This window comes from Camellia sinensis, chromosome 10, assembly GCF_055761805.1.
Source record: "Camellia sinensis isolate YWXY chromosome 10, ASM5576180v1, whole genome shotgun sequence".
NCBI lineage: Eukaryota > Viridiplantae > Streptophyta > Magnoliopsida > Ericales > Theaceae > Camellia > Camellia sinensis.
Window position 1 is genome coordinate 12017847 of NC_138970.1, and position 22621 is coordinate 12040467.

General features: G+C 38.0%; 2 protein-coding genes across 6 annotated transcripts; both read left to right on the forward strand.

The window, feature by feature from the left end:
* Positions 1 to 2330: 2330 nt before the first annotated feature.
* On the forward strand, positions 2331 to 7007 carry LOC145801492 (putative calcium-binding protein CML49). Its single transcript, XM_082893192.1, has 4 exons — positions 2331 to 2889; positions 5936 to 5982; positions 6096 to 6290; positions 6668 to 7007. Exons 1-4 carry the CDS (start codon positions 2427 to 2429, stop codon positions 6770 to 6772), a joined length of 810 nt encoding a protein of 269 aa, XP_082749318.1. The 5' UTR covers positions 2331 to 2426; the 3' UTR covers positions 6773 to 7007.
* Positions 7008 to 7559: 552 nt separating this feature from the next.
* LOC145801491 (putative disease resistance protein RGA3) lies at positions 7560 to 11750 on the forward strand. Of its 5 annotated transcripts, none has more exons than XM_082893191.1 (4): positions 7560 to 9376; positions 10100 to 10319; positions 11075 to 11307; positions 11417 to 11750. In XM_082893191.1, the coding sequence occupies exons 1-2, from the start codon at positions 8912 to 8914 to the stop codon at positions 10133 to 10135; spliced, it is 501 nt and encodes a 166-aa protein (XP_082749317.1). In that variant the 5' UTR covers positions 7560 to 8911; the 3' UTR covers positions 10136 to 10319; positions 11075 to 11307; positions 11417 to 11750. The 5 variants fall into 5 exon arrangements, with proteins under 5 accessions (XP_082749317.1, XP_082749314.1, XP_082749313.1 ...); XM_082893190.1 differs by having other exon boundaries at positions 8620 to 9376; positions 10586 to 11307; XM_082893188.1 differs by having other exon boundaries at positions 7814 to 10319; positions 10586 to 11307.
* Positions 11751 to 22621: the final 10871 nt, after the last annotated feature.

Below are 22621 nucleotides of genomic sequence, written 5' to 3' on the forward strand. Positions count from 1 at the left end.
TCTTTGGTCTAAAACCAGAGAAAATTTAATTTAATCCAGAGAAATTCTTTGGTCCAAACTAGAGAAAATTCAATATTTTCCCAGATTACTGTGCCCACCCGAGCTTCGGCCTAAATTGCATAGGCGAGAGAGAGAGAGAGAGAGAGAGGGATTTTGTAGCAGTTTTTGTAGTTGATTATGAAAAAGAAGACAAGAGTAGGCTGATATATATATATATATATATATATATATGTATGTATGTATGTGGCATCTATCCCACGTTAACTTAGATCCTTCAACGAAGTTATGGATCTAGATCTTAGCAGAGGCGCAAAGCTTCAGTGATGGAGTCTTCTTGAAGGATAAGAGGTACGAAGCTTCACTGTGCAAAGGTAGAAAAAAGTGATCAAAACAGGAGAGATGAATATATATATATATATATCTCCAAAACACAAGTTTATCTTGACAGTGGTGTTGAGTTGCAGTGGGATGCTAATAATAGTATCTATGACCAATGCATTGGATCAGGAGGAAAGTGTCAGGGACTTTACACATCATAAAATAACATTGTGGACCTTTTCCATTACTGAAAATGGAAGAAGGACCTTAGATTAATCTTCCCTTGAATCAAACATTACATTAGTAATTCTCCAAATTTTCAATAGTTCTAATGTTTTGAAGTTTGTAATAAAATAAAATTTGAATTTTATTAATTTAAATCTTAAACATTTGAATTTTTTTTAATTTAAATTATTTGTCTATTTTCGTTAAATAAAATCAATAGAAAAAGAATATTTTAGTTATTAAACTCAATGACAATGGTATTTTGGATATTTTATACATACTTAGGGATCTTTTGGAAAGTGAGTTATAATCCACTTCTCAAATTATAATCCACTTCTCTCTCTCACAAAAAGTTGATTATAACCATCTTCCCAAAATAGTTCTTAGATTGAGTTTAATGATTAAAATATTATTTTACAGTCGATTTTACTTAATAAAAATAAACGAATGACTTAGATTGAAAATAAATTAAAAGATTAAAATTTAATTTGACAAAATTAAAAATTCAAGTTTTATTTTGTTAAAAGTTTTTTTATTTTGTTGTTGTTGTTGTAATTATCCCAAATAACAAAAATTAGTAAATGTGATATTCTGAGTGATTATTGGGTATTTCGAAAGTACGGTCATGTATAGTATTTCATGGTATTATGATTAGTGAAAAATATGAGATATTATGATTTTATGTTGAATGATCAAAGAACATAAAAAGCATAATAAATAATAATTAATAAAAGAAAATGGACACGTGATACTTCAGACATGTTCTTTTGAAAATACCTAATAATTTTTCTATATTTTGATATCAAATGACATTTTTGTATAATATTAAGTCCCGTTTAGAAGTAGATTATTTTCATAATTTTTTAAAAAAATTTGACTAAAATATGTAATAAAAAAATTAGTATATTTGAAATGATTTTTTTTTTTATTTTTTATGGGAAAAGATGCGTAAAAAAAAAAAAAAAATTAACTTTTTTAGTATAAATTATAATTTTTTAATAATTTTTTGATTTTTATATAAATTAAAAAGTCAAAAAGTTACTCAAAAAGTCAAAAAGATATCACTATTCACAAAAAAAAAAATTAAAAAATTAATTTTCTTCAAAATCACTATTTACCGAATTGATGTGTGTGCAGCTGCTGTGTGCGGCAATGGAGAAAAAAGAAATGATTGGGTGTAGTTTTTACACACATCGTTGTTCATCTCATGGGGGTCATCACGGGTCCCGTTTTGATAATCTGAACCGTCCAATGTGTAGAAATCATCGAGTACTATATGTCTGCAAAAAATCATATTGATCTGATATCGATAACTATATGATCAAATCAGTTATGTACAACAAATGGATGGTGTTATAATTAATGATTGAAAAATAAATAAATCTGATCAGATAGCTATCAATATCCGATTAACGTGATTTTTTATAGGTACATAGTGTTCGACGAGTTACACACACTGAACGGTTCAGATTATTAAAATGGGATCCATGATGACCCCCACGGGCCAAACAAAACCGTCCAGTGCTTTGTACAAAAATTAGCTAATAATTTCCAACTCCAATTCACTCAGCCGGTTGTACGGCTGGGGCCCACCCCTCTCTAATTATCTCTTACCCACTTTTTTTATACAATTTTTTAATACACATTTTTCCATAAAAAGTCAAAAACTTAACCCAAAACTCCATATTTTTTTCTCAACTTTTTTTAAGTCCAAAAAGACAAAAAAATATACTTTTTTAGGACACCCCAAACCAGCCCTAAAAACGTTGTGTCAAACAAGGCCTAACACAACTTTTGAACACCAGCTTCTATATAAAACCCTTTTGCTTCGCTACCTCAATGAAAGAAAACGTTTTACCTCATCGCTATCTCCGTCAAAAAAAATGTCTGGATATCCACACAATCCACAGGGCTACGGTTACGGGCCGCCACCGCCATCGCAACCCTACTCCGCCGCCCCATACGGCGCCGCACCACCACCCCCAGGACAACAGCCCTACGCACCCGTGGCCACACCCTACGGCGCCCCATCGGCACCCTACGGTCACGACAAGCCACCGAAAGAAAAACCCTACGGCGGCCATCCGCCTCCCTCCGCAGCCCCGGGCTACCCTCCGCCGCCGCAGCCGTACGGAAGCCCCTTCGCTGCTCTAGTTCCCTCCGCTTTCCCTCCCGGCACCGATCCGAGCATCGTCGAGTGTTTTCGGATCGCGGATCAGGATGGGAGTGGATTGATCGACGATAAGGAGTTGCAGAGGGCTCTTTCGTCTTACAATCAGGGTTTTAGTTTGAGAACTGTTCATCTTCTCATGTATCTGTTCACCAACACAAACTCTAGAAAGATCGGTAATCTCTCTCTCTCTCTCCCTCCCTCCGTAAATATATGTATAGATGTATAGATGGTTGTATATGTATTCTTCAATGGAGTGATCGGATTTTTGCAATTGGGTGCGCACGTTAGCAGTTGTGTGGTAGTTAGGTGGCGAAATTCATTACACTCGCGGCATAGCTGAGTGCTAGCTGGTAACCTACGCTACCGGCGTATTTGGGGATAAGGACTCGCCGGCGTAAAGTAGAGAAGACTGGGTTACTTTGCGCGTGAAACATTTGACTCGTCGTAGTGTGCATTTGATTTGGGGGAAATGCCATATGAAATAAAAGTTACTTGGGTCCATTATCCAGTGTAAATGTCTTCAAGTGGGGCCCAGTATAAAGTGAAAATGGAGTAATTTTGAAAATTATAAATAAATAAATAATAAATTTTATAAATATTGATGAATCTGTAATAAATTTTTAAAACAACCCCCAAAAATCAATTCCTCGTTTCACATTAAAAAAGTTTGTGGGTCTGGCGGAGTAACTGAAATTTCATATTGGATGGCACGTGATCTTCCTGAAAATTTTCGGACCGAAGAATTTTTTTGGGATAACCAGGATGCAACTCGGGCGGGTTCGGCCGGGTGCAATTCGGTCAGGGGGATAACCAGGGGTGCAATCCCGGCGGGTTCAGCCGGGCGCAATTCGGTCGGGTTGGGAGGTTGTCCAAGCCCAGCCCAAGCCCGAATTGTAACCCGAGGTTGTTTGACCAAGTCCGACCCGAGTTAAACCTGAATTGTAAATGAATTTTAGTTTTTTTTTTTTTTTTGCAGCTACATTATTAAATTATTAAAATTTGACTCTATTTATATATTTTTTTATTTATAGAAAATCATTAATATTATCAAAATAAATAATTTATATAATGTAAGAGAGATGCTACTATAGTAGTCTTTACAATTTATGAGTGAAAATAAAAAGAAAAAAAAAGTAAGATTTTATGTTATTTGTATATATAATATATATTCAATATGATTTAATAATATAAATTACTTTAATATCATGTAATGGCTAATAATTTATATGCATATTTAATATTTTTATATATCTATATATATATAATTCGGGTTGCTCGGGTTGTTTGACGTCTTTGCCCAAGCTCGCCCAAATTTAATTCGGGCTTCTGAATTTTTGCCCAAGCTCGTACCGAATTTGAAAATATTTTGACCAAGTCCTAAAAAAATTCGGGCTGAGTTCGGGTTGCTTGGGTTGAGCCCGCCCAAACCCAAGTTGCACCCGTAGAAATAACACACTTTAGAAGATAAAAAAAAACTCAAAATTTAAGTGTTGTAATAAAATAAATTTTAATTTTATTATTTTGTCAATTTGAATATTAATTTTTTGATTTGTTTTTAATTTAAATCATTCGTTTATTTTTCTCAAGTAAAATTGTCGAAAAAAATATATTTTAGTCACTAAAGTCAATGTAAACGGATATTTTAGACATTTTATTAGTATCTAGGTTGAATCATTAGTTTAATGATTAAAAATTATTTTTCCGTTAGTTTTATTTAATAAAAAAATAGGTGAATGGTTGATATTGAAAATAAATTAAAAAATTAAAATTAAAATTAATTAAATTAAAAATTCAGGATTTAAGACTCAAACTTTGTTTGTTTTTGTTTTTGTTTTGTTTTGTTTTTTTTCTTTTCAATTATTATTATTATGTTCACATAAATCGACCACGCTGTGGCTTGCAAAAATGTGGAACCAGCATCATGTGGTTGTGTCCGATTTGAACGGTTTATGTACAAGTAAAAGAACTATCCAAAAAGTATATAAACAGATCATCTTAGAATTGGTTCTTTCAACAGGTAGATGAGATGCATTTGACTTAAAGTTTTAAATAGCAGTATGAGAAGATAAATCGGTTTGATTGTACTGTAGCAATATCAACATTGTTACATTAGTGAGCAATATGATATCAGCAAATCACAAAATTGATACATACATATCAGAGAAATTATTCATTGCCTAGGAGCATTGTTCCACACCATTCATGTTTAGATAAGTGTCTAGTTATCTTTCCGAAGGAGACAGACAAATAGTGGGACTCACTGCATCAACTAATAATACTTAGGGCTATTTTGACAGAAAAAAGTTATACGCACCAATTGGTGTACTAACAGATGATGTGTCATAATTTTAAAGGTTTTGAGTCTTTATAGTGGCATAATTTTAGAGGTTGTGGGTTTTTATAGTTTGTATAGTGGGTGGGTCTACAATTTTGAAATATGTTGGTACACAATTTTGAACTATGTTGATACACTAATTGATATATTAATTGGTGCATGTAGCACTATTGATTTTGGCAACTAGGAAAAGGGTTAACTTATTTGGGTTACATTATTTTTCTACTTTTTTGTTGGTTTTTTTTTCAAAAAAAACCAACAGAAGTAGGTCAAAAAATTGGCTTTTTTCCTATTGGGCAATGAATAATTTCTCTACGTATCAACCACTATTCAAAACTCTAGATTGGATTATTAAAAAAAAAAACACTATAAATTCACCCTCTTTTATCAAAACTTAGAATTTTTTAAATATATTTTTTAAGAACTAGAATAATTTGAGGGGAAAAGATTTTAACAGGGTTACTCTTATAAGCCCCCCCTCCCCCATTTTTTTATTCTTCTCATCTGTCCTGTTTTTTACGTCATTCTTGTTTTGACTTTAAGATTGGAAAATAAGAATGTTGACACTGGAGTTGTTTTGATAAACATCAAGCGACTACTGGTACAACATCTGGCCTTTCACATATGTTGATTACTAATTATGTTATCTTTTTGTTTTTTCTATTTATCCTTTAGTTTTTGTCTACTTTTCCCTTTTTATTTTTTTTTCATTTACTTCCATGAATAATTTATAGGTCTCTATTTCATAGCAACATAGTGGTGAATCTGGTGATAGTTTTGTGTCTGAATTCTCTTGTGGTGGTTGTTAGGATTATAAATTGCTCTTGGTTTTCAGTCTTTTATGCTGACATTTCTTTCCCCGGTGAATAAATGTTGGAAAACAGGACCAAAGGAATTCACTGCCGTGTTTTACAGTCTTCAGAGCTGGAGGGTATGTTAAAAGACCTTTAAATTAAATTAAAAAAAAAAATGGTCAAAATATTTGTGCTCTTATATTTTCATGTCTTGATGATTCAAATGTTCATTTGCATGTTTTTGTTTTAGGGAATCTTTGAGAGATTCGATAGGGACAGGAGTGGAAAAATTGATTCTGGAGAATTGCGAGAGGCACTGCTGAGCCTTGGATTTTCGGTGTCACCGGTTGTTTTGGAATTGCTGGTCTCAAAGTTCGACAAAACTGGTGGAAAGAGCAAGGCCATTGAATATGACAATTTCATTGAGTGTTGCCTCACTGTTAAGGTATGCTTTCTTTCAATAAATTCATCATCATATTCATTATCATTGTTGTTATCATTATAGAATGATTTTTGTATACTTTTAGTCCTATGTTTTTGAAATGAGAAACCTTTGAGTTGATCATTCATACATGTAATTGATGAACAAAATCCAAACTAGCATTTGATTGAGCAAATTGCAATAAGTTACTGTGACAAGTCCACAATTTCATGGGGGAGAGAATCTAACAGCTTTTAAATCTACCCCTTTACGAAATGCTTGTTGGGTGTTCCTTTGGGGGGTTAGAGTGAATGCACTTACACTAGTTCAAAAGAGTTTGTTGAAATAGTAATCTTCAATTGTGATAGATATATATTTGTATTTGATTGTGTGTTTTGCAGGGGCTGACGGAGAAATTCAAGGAAAAGGATACAATGTATTCAGGATCGGCGACTTTCACTTATGAATCTTTCATGCTGACTGTGTTGCCTTTCCTCATCGCATAGGATGTTAAAAGCTGTATTGAAGACTGTTGGTTTTGAGTTTAATCAATGTAATCCACCGTACTCTGTTTCTAGAGCGTAAGTTATGCTTCGTTGTAATAAGTTATTGGGTTGGCCTGTTTGCAAACTTTGTTTATTGAGTTTGTTTCCTGTTTTTTGACCCTTGTTCAGTATCATGTTTAGATTGGATATATTTTCAAGCAGCAAGTCATATTGAATGGAGCATGAATTTCTTTAATCTCTCTCACTGATTGAGTTTGAATTACATAATTGGTTTTATTTTTCCTTTGCTGTTTCCGAGAAAAGAACACCTTTTGAAATTGTATTAATAATATCACTTTATCCCTTCATTTATGAATTTGTATATTTTGATCCATCCAAATATAAAAATGTATTATTTTCACTCTTTACCAACCATCTTAAAAAATGATGTATTTGTATGATTTTCATATGAGAAATGCATGGTAGCTCGAAATTGAAGTGGCTCGAATGTCCCGAGTGTTAAAACATCGGCACCTTTTTTTTTTTTTTGAAACTGGTTTGAGAGAGAGAGAGAAACACACACACAGAGAGGGCGAGAGAAAGAGAGGAGGAAGGATTGGAGAAGTCGAAGCTTGATCTTTGGTTGAATCACAACCTAACCCATCGTCATGGTTGAAGAGGCTGAAGCTTGATCTTTGGTTGAATCACAAACCACCGCTATGGACCAAGAGGCCAAAGCTTGATCTTCGGTTGTGGCTGTTTTTATTTTGATTTTAATTTTGATATCTTCGGCTGTGGTTATTTTAAATTTTTTTTTTTTGGGGGGTGGTTTTTGTGAGTTATTTTGCAAACTGTGCTTTGTTGAATAGTAATTATGATGAAATTAAATTGTACTAGTGACAACAATACAAAATCAAACTAGGAATGATGAAATTAATAACTCTTTTCTTTATCTACTAAGGAAATGATGAAAATGGGAATGCAAACAAACAAGATTTGTATGGACATAGCCGGCCAGTCATAAAATCATTCGGCCGGCCAAAAAAAATACCGGCCGGCCAACTTTTTTTTTTCTTTTTTGATCTCTTCTTCTTCATTGGGTTTGAGTAGAGAGAGAGAGAGAGCGCTAGCTGTGGCTCTTTTGATTTTGATTTTTTGAGTTTGGTTTTGATTTTGATTTTGGGTTTTGATTTTGATTTTGAAGAAGAAGAGGAAGGAAAAAAAGAGGGGGAAGGAAGAAGATAGGGGGAAGGAAAAAGAAAAAAGAAAATTGATTTTGATCTTAAGTTCAGATCTGTTGAAAAGAACAGAGGGAGGAAAGGAAGGAAAAAGAGAGAGGGACGGAAGAAGAGGAAGAAAGAAGGGGAAGGGAAAATGAAAAAAATAAAAATAAAATTCGGATCATTAGCTCCTTTTTTTCGAGTTACGTAACAGGATTGTTTTCATATTGTTAATATATACAAGTTTATAGATAAAGGAGGTATAGTGATATTTGTTAATAGATGAGGGTTAGTGCAATTAACTCTTAAAAATAGTACTTATAAAAAAAAAAAAAAAAAACCTCTCAAAGATAGAAAATAGTTTAACAAAAATAAATATTAAAAACTAAAAATTTATTTTTACTTTTCAAAAAGATAAAATTATATAAAAGTGAAAACGTTGAAATTAATCTTTAATTTAAAAGAAAAATAGATTTTGAAAATCAAACTAAACATTTTGCTCAAAAAAAAAAAAAGATTATTTTGTTCTTGGTAATTATTTAGGGTTGATTTGCAAAGTGATTTCTTTAATTTTTTTTTAGCTAAAATATATATGTGGTGAAAGAATTTGATGTAACAGATGATTGCATCTTTCTTACTTCTTAGAAAGGACTTGAATCCTCAGCTATTGTTCTTCTTCTTCCTCCTTTTGTTTTAATGATCTTATTTGATTTTTATTATAGTGAAAACATGTTAGCTGAAGATATAATTTAATGGTTCAAGTCTAAGATTAAAACAAAATATATATTAAAATAATACTATCAATTTTAAACTCTACATTCCAAAACTATTTCCTTGTACTTTTAACTTTAAATATGAACCGTTGAATTATCTCAACATCTTTAGCAGAGAGTTCTGATTCCAAAAAAATAAAAAATAAAAGCAAAAAAAGCAGCTTTGAATGGCACCTTGTCTAAGTAAATACTCAATGGACATTGAAATGAGTAAAGCAAGAGGACTGAGTTCTTTCTCAGCAACACCCTCTTTCCATAACTACTACTTTTTTCTTTCTTTCTTTCTTTATCTTCTTGATCAAGAAGAAATGACTGAAACAGTTATTTTCAACTTTGCAAGTAGAGTTCTAGAGAAGATAGGCTTACTTGCTCTCCAGGAAGTTGGCCCGACATGGGGACTTGAGGAGGAGCTGAAAACACTTGAGGGCACCATGTCCACCATCAAGGCAGTGCTTTCAGCAGCTGAGACTATCTATGATCTGGAGTATTACTCCATTGTGAAAGATGTATGGTATCAGAGACTCCAAGCTGCTTTCTACGAAGCAGACAACGTGCTCGATGAATTCCAGTATGAAGCTTTGCGACGCCACCAAGTGTCAAATAATAATAGGAGCAATGGAATGCAGAAACTGGTATGCAAACTCTTTTCATGCTCACACTCACCCGGTTTTCGATTTAAATATAGGATGAGTTGTAAAATTGAAAAGATCAGAAAGAGATTAGATATGATCGCAGATGATAGGACTAAGTTTCATCCCATCATCACAAAAGCAACAGAGGATACACAAACTCATCATAACGCAGCCAGCACATCACTCTCCTCCAATGTAACTGAGTCAGAATTCATTGGAAGGGACTAAAAAAGATTTTAGAACTTTTAATGACCCCTAGTGTTGATGACAACATCTCTGTCATCCCCATTGTTGGCATTGGAGGTCTTGGTAAGACCGCTCTAGTTAAATTGCTGTACAATTATGACAAGGTATCAAGTCATTTTAAATTGAGGATTTGGGTGAAAGTAGAGCAAGATTTTAATGTTAAACATGTGATGCACAAAATTATTGACTGCATAACTGACTCCCCTTGTGCTGACATCTGTTGGGATCAGATATGGACAATCCTCCTAGAAAAACTGCATGCTAAGAGGTTTTTACTTGTCTTGGATGATTTATGTAATTGTGATAACCGAGATTGGGTTAAGTTCTTGAAGTTTTTGACAATTGGTGCCAATGGAAGTAAGATCATAGTGACTGCACGTTACAAGTCGGTTGCTTCCACTGTGGGTACAGTCCCCACGTACAATTTAGAGCGTCTTTTTGATGAAGATTGCCATAAATTGCTTTTGAAATGGGCAGGTCGCAAAAAAGATGGGGAGCAAGAGCAGCATGTAAACCTCTCAGAAATTGAGAAAGAAATTGTGAAAAAGTGCCACAGATATCCTCTTGCAGCAAAGACTTTGGGCAACTTACTGTTTATGAAGACCGATGAAAATGAATGGTTGTGTTTGAAAGACAAAGAACTATGGGAATTGGTGCAAAACAACAAACACGACATTTTGCCAATGTTAAGATTTAGGTATAACCCACTACCTGCTGACTTGAAATGTTGTTTCACATATTGTTCAATTTTTCCAAAAAATTATGAAATCAAAATTGATAAATTGATGCAATTGTGGATGGCACGGGGGCTCATTCAATCATCTGGCATAAATCATGAGTTGGAAGATTCTGGCATTGATTATGTGAATCAATTATGTTCCATATTTTTCTTGGAAAAGATTGAACAACATGAAAATTTATTAAATATGTGTAGAATGCCTGAGATCATTCATGATCTTGCAGTGTTTATGATGAATGAAGAAGGCTTAAGTACTGTAAATCATGGTTCTATATCCATTTCGCTCAGTGATTCTAATTGTTCAGAGGAAAGGGTCAGAAAGTCATTGTTCACTCTTTTCTATCCATTTCAAGGAGTGGGAGCCAGTGACAAAGACTTGGTTGACAGAGACATCTCAAGTTTCAAGTATCTTCGCGTGCTTGATTTGAGTGACTCATGTTTTCAAAAGTTGCCACATTCTATTGGCAATTTGAAACATCTGAGATTTTTTGACCTCAGTGGGAATGCAAATATTGAGACACTCCCAAATGCCATTTGCCAACTGTATAATTTACAAACTTTGCGTATCTGGTATTGTGTGAAAATTCGGGAGTTGTCCAAAAATATAGGGAATTTGATCAGTCTCAGGCATTTATACTTGACCACACAACAAAGTTGTTTGTCAGAGAAACAAATCCGATGCTTGACCTCTCTTCGATCATTTCGGATTGCAGGATGTGGAAACCTTAAATCTTTGCCTGATGGGATGCAACTCCTTGGTGCGCTCAAAATAGTGAGCATCGCAGAGTGTCTCAATTTGACCTCTCTGCCAAGTACCATCAAGAACCTACCCAAATTGAGGAACCTTGAGATTAGTAATTGTCCGGATCTTAACTTGTCGGGGTGGGAGGACCTTAGAGGCCTTAAGAGGCTTCAATAAATTGAAGGCTACAAGTTTTTATCCCAGGTGACTCAATTTCTTCAAAGCATTGCATATCTGTTTGTTCTATTTTTCTTTTGATGGCTTCTTGACATTGTTTCACTACTTGTAATGGATATGAAATCACTAATTTCAGATCACTAGGAGAACCACAAAGCATGAAGTCACAAGTGTTCGATGGAAAATCAACCGATGAATGAGGAAGCTGCCATCTCCGTCAGAAGTCCTTAACCATAGTTGCAGATTTCATGCTGTTTCAACAGGAGCTACTAGTTAGTCTTGGCCTTAGTTGCATTCAGGATTCTGCTGTTAATGTTTTTTTTTTTTTTTTTTTTTTTTTTGTGTGTGTGTGTGTGTGTGTGTATGTTATCTTGAGAGATATATATATGTAGAGTGTTCTTGTGGGATGCTTTTCTGAACTTTTTTTTGTTTTTCATTATTATTGTTATATAATTACTGTTTGCAATCAACGGATTGAATCATCGAAATAGAATCCGTGTGTTCTTCATGGCCTGCATTGCATTGGATGATCAAAACATATAACATGGAAATGATTGGAGACAAATGTGTTAAAATAAAGAGGTTACGATTATCGAATCGACTCAACTTTTTTTATATACACACAAGGCCTTGCAAAATGAAATGGTTCTAATAGTGGCCCCACATGTTCGGACAACACCCTCCAATTCAAATGTGATCTGGAGATGAGCCGTGCCCTAATGATCATAGGGTCATTCCAACTTTAGGAATATGTAAGATAGTTTTAGGACCACTACATATGGAGGATCAGTCATAAAAAGAGATCATCCATTCAAACACCATTGAACGTCTTCTCCGAACTAAGCATTAATTCTGATCATTTTTTCTAGAAGGGTAATCATTAATTTTGATCTTTATTATAAATACTATATGGTACATAATAATGGGTGAACCCTTGTTTTTACATGCTTTATTAGATGCTTTAACTAACTATGATCTAACAAAATCAATAAAAACTAGTGTGGGATATGAATTATCTCGTAGGTGCCTTTTTTTTTTTTACTAGGATAAGCATTGTTATGGGTGCCATGGCACTCACCTGGTCAGCAATTGCCCAGTGTGAGTGGTTTATGGGTCTCGCTGTTTAAAAACATTATCATAAATTTTTGAAGAATGAGACGTTCAAGAATAAGATTTTTTAAATATTTTTTTAAGGACCTTAGGTAATACGTTAAGTAGCCTAATGGTTGATCCACTTCTAAATAGCATCCAATAACTGGACTCATTAATTGATCAATTTTGGTGATCAATAAACTAATCAAAGTAAGGCTTGTGTGGCATGTAGAAACAGTACCCCACATCTCCACTTTGATCACTACATGCATATCTTATTCCCATGTCTTGGCTTGCTTTACTCTTATTATTATTATTATTTTTATTTTTTTTTGAAATTTACTATTTTATAATCTCTATTCAAACTTGAAAAATTACTGACTATTTTGTTTCTGTTAGAACACGTGTGAATGAGTAAAGGGTTTCACATTGGATAGAAGGAGAAACTTAGCATGCATTGTCAGGTAAATAAATAAATAAATAAAGAAAAATTTAGTCAAAACCTTTTCATTGGATCCTTGTGGGTGAGAGGTGTGGTTAGAGGTAGTCCGGAAAGATGGCAGACACTTCAATGGCTTGGGATCACTGGAGGTGGAGAGGAGGAGATCAAGGTAAGCTTGGAGAGGGAGAGGTTGGCAGTGATAGACCTTGAACACTAATGTAAAGTGAAAGAGGGTGTTTAAACATGAGGCTCGGTTGTATTGTTGTTGTTGTGTCTCGCTGCATATACGATACGTTATATAGGCCACAGAAGTATTGGAGTCTACACGAACTGTTGGACAGGTGGCTCATTCTCCTCAACTCTGCCAGAAGTGATATAAGCCTTTCTGCCGTCTGTGGGTTGCCGGCAGGCGGAGAGCAACATTTCATGGCAGGCAGAAAGTAACGTTTCGTATATGCATCGGATGACATGAACGTAAGGTCATTGTTGCCTCTTCTCCAAGCCTGGTCGATATGGAGTTGTCTTAGCAAGAAGACAACCATCTCGACGATCCCATGACCTCAGCCGCCAGTCCAGTATCCTCTGATGATCCCGAGCAGTAGTGTCTGGGTCCTGCTTCCAACCCAGGCATCCAAGTAGATAAATAGGCCAGGGCCCACCTTAGTGTTTAAGAGAGCCAAGGGCTCACTTCCAAGTGACCAAGTAGGAGAATGGGCCGCGGGCTTATCTCAATGTTTAAGAGAGGGGCTCGCTTCTGAGCGATCAAGTAGGAGAATGGGCCGCAGGCCTATCTCAATGTTTAGGAGAGCCATTGTTTATTAATCCAAGTCCAAGTGAGCCGGGGGCTGATTGTATTGTTGTTTGGCCTTGGAGCGAGGTATGAAGGACCATGGGCCTTGTGGGGCCATGGTGCTGCCTGTTGCAGGGCTCTTCATATCTAGATATATTTGGGCTTGTATATACGCTCCCGCTTAGGCTAAGCATATAGTTTTGGTTGCCTTGGCACATGGCGCCCATAGGGCTCGCCATGTATCAAACATACGACATGCCAGACGTGGTGCCTTATTGGTCTGCCACGTAGGTGGGGTTTTGGTGATGTGGCACTTGTAGGGCTTGCCACGTATTGAGCTTGATACAAGTATCCACAATAATGCCCCCCTGTACAGATGCTCTTATAGCTGATGAGAGTATTTGTACATGACTATGTTAAAAAGTTTTGAAAAATATTAACTCATGCAGACAAGTATTCAGATAGAGTCGTCTAAAATTAGGCTTTTGATATAATGGGGGCATTTGGATTGCTCATGGAGAGTTTACATTTTAAATTTCATCCGGCGCGAGCCGGCCGGATAAAGATATGGGCTTGTTGGGCGATGGCTTGATTCCGGGGAATTCCCACCATTTCACAGGAGATTTCAGCTTTGTTCCATAGGCACCAGATTCCGCCTCTCACCCTTTCCATGCCGCTAGAAGGGAGGGCAATGGTCTTGGTGTTATGAAAGCCCATGATTTGGCTCATGAACTGGGCCTTGCTTCCTTCTTTTTTTGTGTTCGTGATGATGACGAGGTGGAAGCGTCTGCTAGAATGTAGGTGCATGTAGTGTTGGAGGAAGTTAGGGCGAGCGATGCCCTCAGTGTTGAAGAAGAGGATGTTAAGCGGAATGTTGTAGGGGATGTTTGGCTGAGCACTGCGGGAAACGCTCTCTTCTCCTATGTTGAGATCTGCAAAGCTCTCTATGTCCCACCCAAGTCCCAAATCTTCATTTGGGTTTTCCAATGGTGCTGACATGATGGAGATGTGGTGGTCTAGATCTCTCTCTGTCGGCCTTTGCGAGAGGATGTTGATGCGGATCCTCTCGAAGTGTGGGACTAACACCTGATTTGCCTGGCAGGTGGATCCCTGGAGAGTAAGGTTGATTTCTTAGTTTAGCAAAAACCAAGTATGGGACAGCGGTATTGTGTAAAGTTTTGGAATGGTTAGTGCCTTGTACCATCCTCTTATTTTATCCTAGAATTCTTTCGGCACCTCTAAGACTGTATGAGCAGATATTGGGTGTTGGATCCAAGGGGATTCGAATAGCTAATCTTGGAATTGCCATGGAGGCATGGAGAGCATCTTTCGAAAGAATTCACACACAGGACGACGGCGGTGAGTAGGAGTGGAGCTTGAAGCTCTAGAGTTGGAGCTTAAAGCTCTATAGCTTGGACCTCTAGGGTTTGGAGCCTTGTTCACCAGCCGCCAAACGGTGTTATCTCGGTGCCCCTCTTTTCGGGAAGCCATTTAGAGAGAATGGGTTGTTGAAGTTTGGCAAGTGAAATATGAATTTGCTTGCGGTTTTTTTTTTTTTTTGTGTGTTGTTGTCCTGCATTTGTGCTCTTATAAAGACGGGGTTGCATCGGAAAAGGGGGGTGGACTTACTGACTTTTGCAACTTTTGTTGGGAAAGAGTGATCTATGGAGAGGACAACTCATCAATTGGAGTTATAGCTTTAGAGTAGACCATTAAAGGCTACTGATGGGAGTTGCCATGGTAGCGTGTAATAGCTTTTTGGAGAGTCTAAGGTTGTTGCAGTCTATTTTTTTTAATGTTTGTAACAGGCAAAGAGAATTTTTTGATTGGTTTAAGGATTTTCCTTGGGAATGTACAACCTTAGTATGCGTGTATACAAACTCTTTTTTATTTTATTTTATTTATTTTATTTTTTTTTGAAGTTTGTTTGCTTAAATATTGCATTGTTGCCACGTAAAAGTTTTGTGTATATTCTGGTAGAACTTGAACTTGTTCGAACCATTCCAAAAGTGAGCTTGCCGTTTTATGGAAATAAGGACTCTATATATGTACAGATATACAGATATATATATATATATATATTTGAATCAGGATCTCTGTTTGTTCTTTTTACCCATTGTACAGAAGGGTGTGTTATGGACTTGGTTACCCGTAGCTGGGTTTCTTGTACCATTAAGGGGGGGCTTGCCAAGTTTGTGATTGGGTAGACTTTTCTGTTCTCTTTCTAAAAACCTTGAATTCAACTTAGAGGGAAAAACTAGAAAATCCAGAATACAGTTGGCATAGGAAGGTTGACAGCTACGAAAGAGGAAAAGGGTTGCCGCCGACGAGCTCCAAAGTGAGACCCGATAGCGCCTGTGTGTTACAAAGGCATCACGGCTTTTCTCACACTGTTGTTACGGGATCGAATTGTGAGGGGCTAGATTTTTGTATTGTTGGCTTTAAGGTGGTGAATCGAACTTCGAAGTCGCGAACGGGAAGAGAGACGAGTCGGGCAGAGAGAGAAATGAGGGAAGAAAAGTGCTGCAAGTCGCGGAAGTCGCCGTTAGGTGAGCCGCAGGGGTGCTGCGAAGTAATTGGTTGGGAGGTTAGATGTTGAGTTCTGATTCTGGGTTGGCTGCTCAGGTTGGGTTCTTGCTGATCGCGAATAGGTTTGGGTCTTGATTGAGGAATCTATTCGTGGGTCGTTGACAGAGAAGGGCTGGGGTTTTGATCTGTTTGATTCGGTGGAGTTGGGTTTGTAAGGGTTATTGCTATTGGTGGAGCTTGAGAGGAGTAATCGAACCAGGAAGGGGAAGCAAGAAGGGCCGTGAACACTTCCGAAGCTTGTCGCGATTGGGGCTTCCGTGGGCTTGAAAGGTATGTGTGTTGCTTAGTTGAATTTTATATATTAATATATGTTGATATAGATATATATATATATATATATATATATAAAAGGTATGGGTTATGATAAAAAAAAATGTTGGATAGTCTTAAAGGAGGTGAGCCACGTATAATATACAAAAAAAATTTAATTTTAAATTTATTTATTTATTTATTTATTATTATTTATTTGTTATTTTATTATTATTATTATTTTGATGAGGAGACAAATCAATAAAATGTTATTTTGGTAAAGAGTCAAAAGGTTGGAAAACTTTAAAATGAATAACAAATATTGGAGATGTGTAAGGTTAGGAAATAATAATAAACTGTTAGAATAAATGTTGGAGAGCTATGGAGTTGGAGACATGGACTTGGCAAAATTTTAAGATTGTATTGAGAGCTATGAGAAAATAAATTTATATAAGTTTTTTTATTATTGTTATTTTTGTTTATTTTTTATTTTTATTTTTGGTAGATTGAATATCAAAGAAAGTTGAAATAAGAGGAAGTAAAGATGAATGCGAGGGATGGAGAGAGTTGCGAGGGAAATGAAGAGGAGTGCGAGGGATGGAGGGGGGTTGCGAGGGATGGGTTTGGTTGTGCGAGGGAAGGGGGCTATCTAAAAATATGGTTTTTGTTATGCGAGGGATATCTCGAAATAATGCTCTTTTTTTTTTTTTGAAGAGAAGTGAAGATGAGTGCGGGCTATCCCAAAATATGGGTTTTGTTATGCGAGGGAAATGGGTATCTCGAAATAATGCTCTTTTTTTTTTTTTTGAAGAGAAGTGAAGATGAGTGTGAGGGGTGGAGTGCGAGGGAAAGGGGCTATCCCAAAATATGGGTTTTGTTATGCGAGGGAAAGGGGTATCTCGAAGTAGTGCTTTTTTTATTTTTTCTATTTTTATTATTATTATCCTTCGGTGGAAAAGGATTAGAAAATTAGCAAGGGATGAAGACATACATGGAAGGCGAGGGAGAGGGGAATTGCAACAAAGGTGTACTTCATGCGAGGGATAGACGCCTAGCGAGGGGAAGAGGCCTAACTCAAAATTATTATTTTATTTTTTTTATTTTTTTATTTTTTCGATAGAAAGGGATAGAAATTTAGGCGAGGCATAGAAACATATGTGGAAGGCGAGAGAGAGGGGAGTTGGAACAAATGTGTACTTCATGCGAGGGGTAGAGGCCTAGCGAGGGGAAGAGGCCTAACTCAAAATTTTTTATTTTTTATTTTTTTTTTATGGAAAGGGCTAGAAATTTAGGCGAGGGATAGAAACATAAATTTAGGCGAGGGATAGAAACATACCTGGAAGGCAAGGAGAGGGGAATTGCGAGGGAAGGGTCATTTCATGCGAGGGAAAGGCCTAACTCAAAAGAGTGCCTTAGTGAGGGGAGGTTTTTTTTTTTTTTTTTTTTTTTTTGATATAAAGGGCTAGAAATTTAGGCAAGGGATAGAAACATAAATTTAGGCGAGGGATAGAAACATACCTGGAAGGCGAGGGAGAGGGGAATTGCGAGGGAAGGGTCACTTCATGCGAGGGAAAGGCCTAACTCAAAATAGTGCCTTAGCGAGGGGAGGTTTTTTTTTTTTTATGGAAAGGGCTAGAAATTTAGGCGAGGGATAGAAACATAAATTTAGGCGAGGGATAGAAACATACCTGGAAGGTGAGGGAGAGGGGAATTGTGAGGGAAGGGTCACTTCATGTGAGGGAAAGGCCTAACTCAAAATAGTGCCTTAGCGAGGGGAGGTTTTTTTTTTTTTTTTGAAAAATGCACTTTAATGGTGAATGCCCTTTTTTGATTTGTAAGTCTTGTGTTGATGCAGGAAAGGCAAGGTTTTGTGATATGGCTAAAGTAAAAGGGGGAAGTGTTGTTTCCCGTCGCAGCGTGCAACAATCAGTGGCGGGTTCTTCTGGCATTTCCAAGTCAAAAGTGGGTAAATCCAAGAAAAATCTTTTTGAGGCCAAAAAGGACACGGATCCTCCAATCGTCCCTCCAGCAGAATATTGGTGTATGGCACATTTCTTTGGTGCCATGGATTTGTTTTGGGCGAGGGTGGACTTATTTGATGACAATGGCGGGGGCCCAACTGATTTTCTCCTTGGTGGGGTTGAGCTAGAGAAAGGGGTTGAAGCTTTTGTTCCTCCAGAGTCTATTGTACGTTTTCATGTGGAGATGGGCACTTGTCCTTATTCTTTTCCGGCTTTAGAGGATTATACGGGGCCCAAAGATGACTTCGATGTGTGGAGTGCAGCTATCTTTGGCCATCCCTCGTATTGTGAGGTGCTTACTGGGGCTAATATTGTTACTGCTATTTCTCAGTGTATGCGGATTAGACGGGAGCCATCTTGGCTGGAGTTCGCATTGTCACATTGGAGTTCAAGTTCTCATACTTTTGTTGCGCAGTGGGGCGAGATGACCCCTACTCTAGAGGATGTGGCTATCTTGACGGGGTTAGAGCACCTTGGATCAGCGAATCCTAGCGCAGGAAGTTTGTCCCTTAGCTAGATGGCTATTGTTGGGAGATTGGAGGAGGCCGTGGCACCGGCAGAGAAGTTATTGAGTCGTTATCAAAATAAAGTGTTAGTAACACCTCGATCACGAAAACGACCAAAAAACACTTTCGGGGGATGGCTTCGGTACTGGTTTCGAGATCCTAGCCATTAGGTGCAAGGAAATGCGGAGGACGGATTCATAGGTCCAGGGATGGAAGGGGACAAGTGGGGGAGTATTGAGCATTTAGCTGCTTTCATTACATATTGTCTGTCGCGGTACGTCTTGATAGGTAAACCCCAAGACGGTATTTTCCATGAGCTCTTTCCTCTTGCTGCGATTCTTGCTTTCGGCCGTCTGATTCCGTTAGCTCCTTTATTTCTGGGGGGTCTGTATAGGAGGTTAGATATGTATCAGGAGGGTGTTGATCGTTCCAAAGGACGATACGATGTTACCAGCTTCCTCCCTACTACCTTTCTGTAGTTGTTTTTGTATGAGAGATTTCCTAGCTTGGCCCTTATGCCAAAGGTACTTTCCATTAAAGAAAGTGAGCCGCGTTCTGCTAGGTGGGCTGAGGGATATGTACAGGGGAGTTTGGCCAGCATTTTTTATTTTGAGGACAAGTTTGTTGCTCGTCCTTATGTCATGCCAGTTTGTGGAGTATCTTCTACCATTGCCTACCGCCTAGATGATTGCGAGCTTGTTCTCGAGCCGAGTGTGTCTTATTTGGGGGATGCGGATTCAGTGATGGTTCTTACCACCGTTTCTGGGTATTTACCTTATTTTCTGGATGGCACATACGGTGTGGTGGCCTATAATCCTTTGAGGGTTGCTCGACAGTTTGGTTTGGACCAAGGGGTTCCTCAACATCTTCCTTCTCCTGTACCTTCGGCCGCCGACTGTATGCAATTATATGCATACTCTTTTCTTTCAGAAGAATTAAGGCGTTGGGGGCGAGTTGTGCTAGCAAGTAAGGGTAGAATTGGCGGAATCACCCCTAGTTGAAGGAAGTATTGGAGATACAATCTTGCATTATTTCGGGCTTTCTTGAGTAGTGATCTTGATCCAATCCATGTTGAGCTCATTCCGTCTGATGACCTTGAGTTATGTATGGCTCGCGGAGAGCGGGGCTTGTCAGCTGCAGATAGGGGGGGAACTCAGCCCACTGGCTCGCTTATCTAAGGTGACTATTGCTTTGGAACAAACCCAGATAGTTTCTCCTGACCGACCTTCTAGTGCCAAGCGTAAAAGGCCACCCCCTTCCTCCGTTCTTGTTTTAGTGCCTGGGAGAGTACCTCCAAAGATTAGAGGTATAGATCCGCCTACTAAAACCAGGGTTGCCCGCCAAGCGAGGGGTTGCTCGACTGACACCATTGATTCGTCACAGGTAAACTCATATTTCGTATTTTGGAATTATTTGTGAGTTTGTGGCGTTTCCAATACGTTTGTATTAAAATACCTGTATTGTTTGCAGGGGTCGGCCGGCGTCGCGTTTCAGATAAAATTGGTGCGGCATAAAGTCTTGCCCATATGTGCTAAGGATGATGCAGAAAATTCAGAAGATGATGAAGAGGATTCGGATTAGAGTCTTAAGATTATGGGGGAAAGGGACGATATTGGATGTGACATGGTTAGTGCTAGGCCTTCTTTGTTGGATACACCAAATTCCCGGATGCATTGGTTCCTTTGCGGGCCAAGATTGGAGGTGGTGTCCCTATTGCTCGCTTGTTTGAAGGTGGTTGTAATTTTTTACATAGCGATGTGCTTAGCTCACGAGTTAGAGGTGCGAGTACATCTGTGAGCTTGTCATGTGGCATTGGCTCTTCTGCGCCCATTTCTTTACATGCTTTTATAACCTCTGCGATCCTAGAGAGTAATGTGCCCACTATTCCTTCGAGTTCCGAAGTTGGAGTCAACTCGCCTATTGTTTCCGCTGGTTCAGACTTAGGCGGTGTGCTCGTACGCAAGTTGTTTGGCTTTATTCGGAAGGATGCCAGTGATATTGGGAGTAGCCCTGAAAAGCCGTCACTACTAGCTATTGATGGAGATTATTCCCTCATTCATGTTACTGATGGAGATTTGTCTCCTATTCATCTTCCCCGTGGCAGTGTGGTTCTTAAAGGGATCGATGGGAAGGAAAAACTACTGGATCCAGCTGTGTTGTTTGCCGGGGTAAAAGCAGAGTTAATTCCTCGACTACTCTTTGTTTTTCATTATAAACCGACCACTTTCATGCACTTGGGTAGCTCTTATCTTCGGACTTATTTTTTGGATGGTTTTGGAGAATTCCTTAAGGAGCTTTACAAGTTATCCCTGGAGACAGCTTCTCTTGATGAGGTGTTGGCCCAACGTGCTGTTTTGGGCGAATTTCGAGATGGCCGGATTAACAGATTGGAGGTGGGTTGGTTAGATGATTGGTTATCTCTTCTTGAATCCAAGGTCAGGAGGAAGATGATTGAGGCTGAGCTTGGCGAGGTAGATAAGGCTTTGGCTACTGCTATACGAGTGGAGGAGGAACATAAGAGAGCTTTGAATGAAGCAGAATTGGCGACTTCTAGCTTAAGAGAAAAGAAAGCGATTCTTGAAGCAAGATTGGCGGGTGAAGACGAAGAAGATCAAGCTTCCAGAGTCTTGATTTAGTTGGATCATAACTTTGTAGCATATGATAGCTTTATAACCTAAAACTTTTTTTTGTATGTTGGAGATTTGGGCCTCCCTTTCTTTTTTGTAATTGAAAATCTTTAACTACTTAATGGAGCTGACTTTATAATTAGAGTGTCATCTTTTATTATTTGTGATTACAGTTAGAATAAGTGTGGAAAATGATGATATTCATTGAAGAAGCCCAAATGGGCGCAATACATCTTGGTGTAGTACATCATATAGCGATGAGTAATTTCTAAGGATAATAAACCTTTAACCATTTCGCATTGATAGGGCTCAGGAGGGTTTGAGAGTTAGGCTCAGAAATTCTGTAATACCCATTTTCATTGACTTCCCTTACTACATAAAGACCCTGCCACTTGGGTGTGAACTTGTGGGTTGATGTTCCCCTCATGACGTGAGGTGCAGCCCGTAATACTAAATCACCTTCTTGGAACTGTCTTGGACGTACCAGAGTATCATAAGCTCTAGCTATACGGCTCTGGTAAACTCTAAGATTAGTCTGGGCCTTGTCCCTTCTTTCATCAAGGACTTCTAACTCTGACAGTCTGGAGTACGGGCTGGTTCCACTTTGGAGGGCCATGCGAGCTGAGGGTATGGCAATTTCCACTGGAAGGACGGCTTCCGTGCCATATACCAACGAAAATGGGGTCATTTGAGTTGGTCTTCTTTTGGAAGTTCTGTATGCCCAGAGCACCATTGGAAGCACATGTGCCCAGTCCCTTTCATAATCCTTGAGAGTCCTTGAAAGGATTCTAAGGAGTGTTTTGTTGGTTGCTTCAGCTTGTCCATTGCCCTGGGGATAGTAAGGCGTTGATTTATGGTGTGTGATGTCGTAGGAGACTAAGAGTTTCCCCACTTGGCGATTGACAAAAGGGGTCCTATTATTCGACAGGATTACTCTAGGAATACCGAAACGACATATAATGAATTCTCGAATGAAATTGGAGACATCGGCTCCTGTTGCCTTCTTCAGGGGGATGGCTTCTACC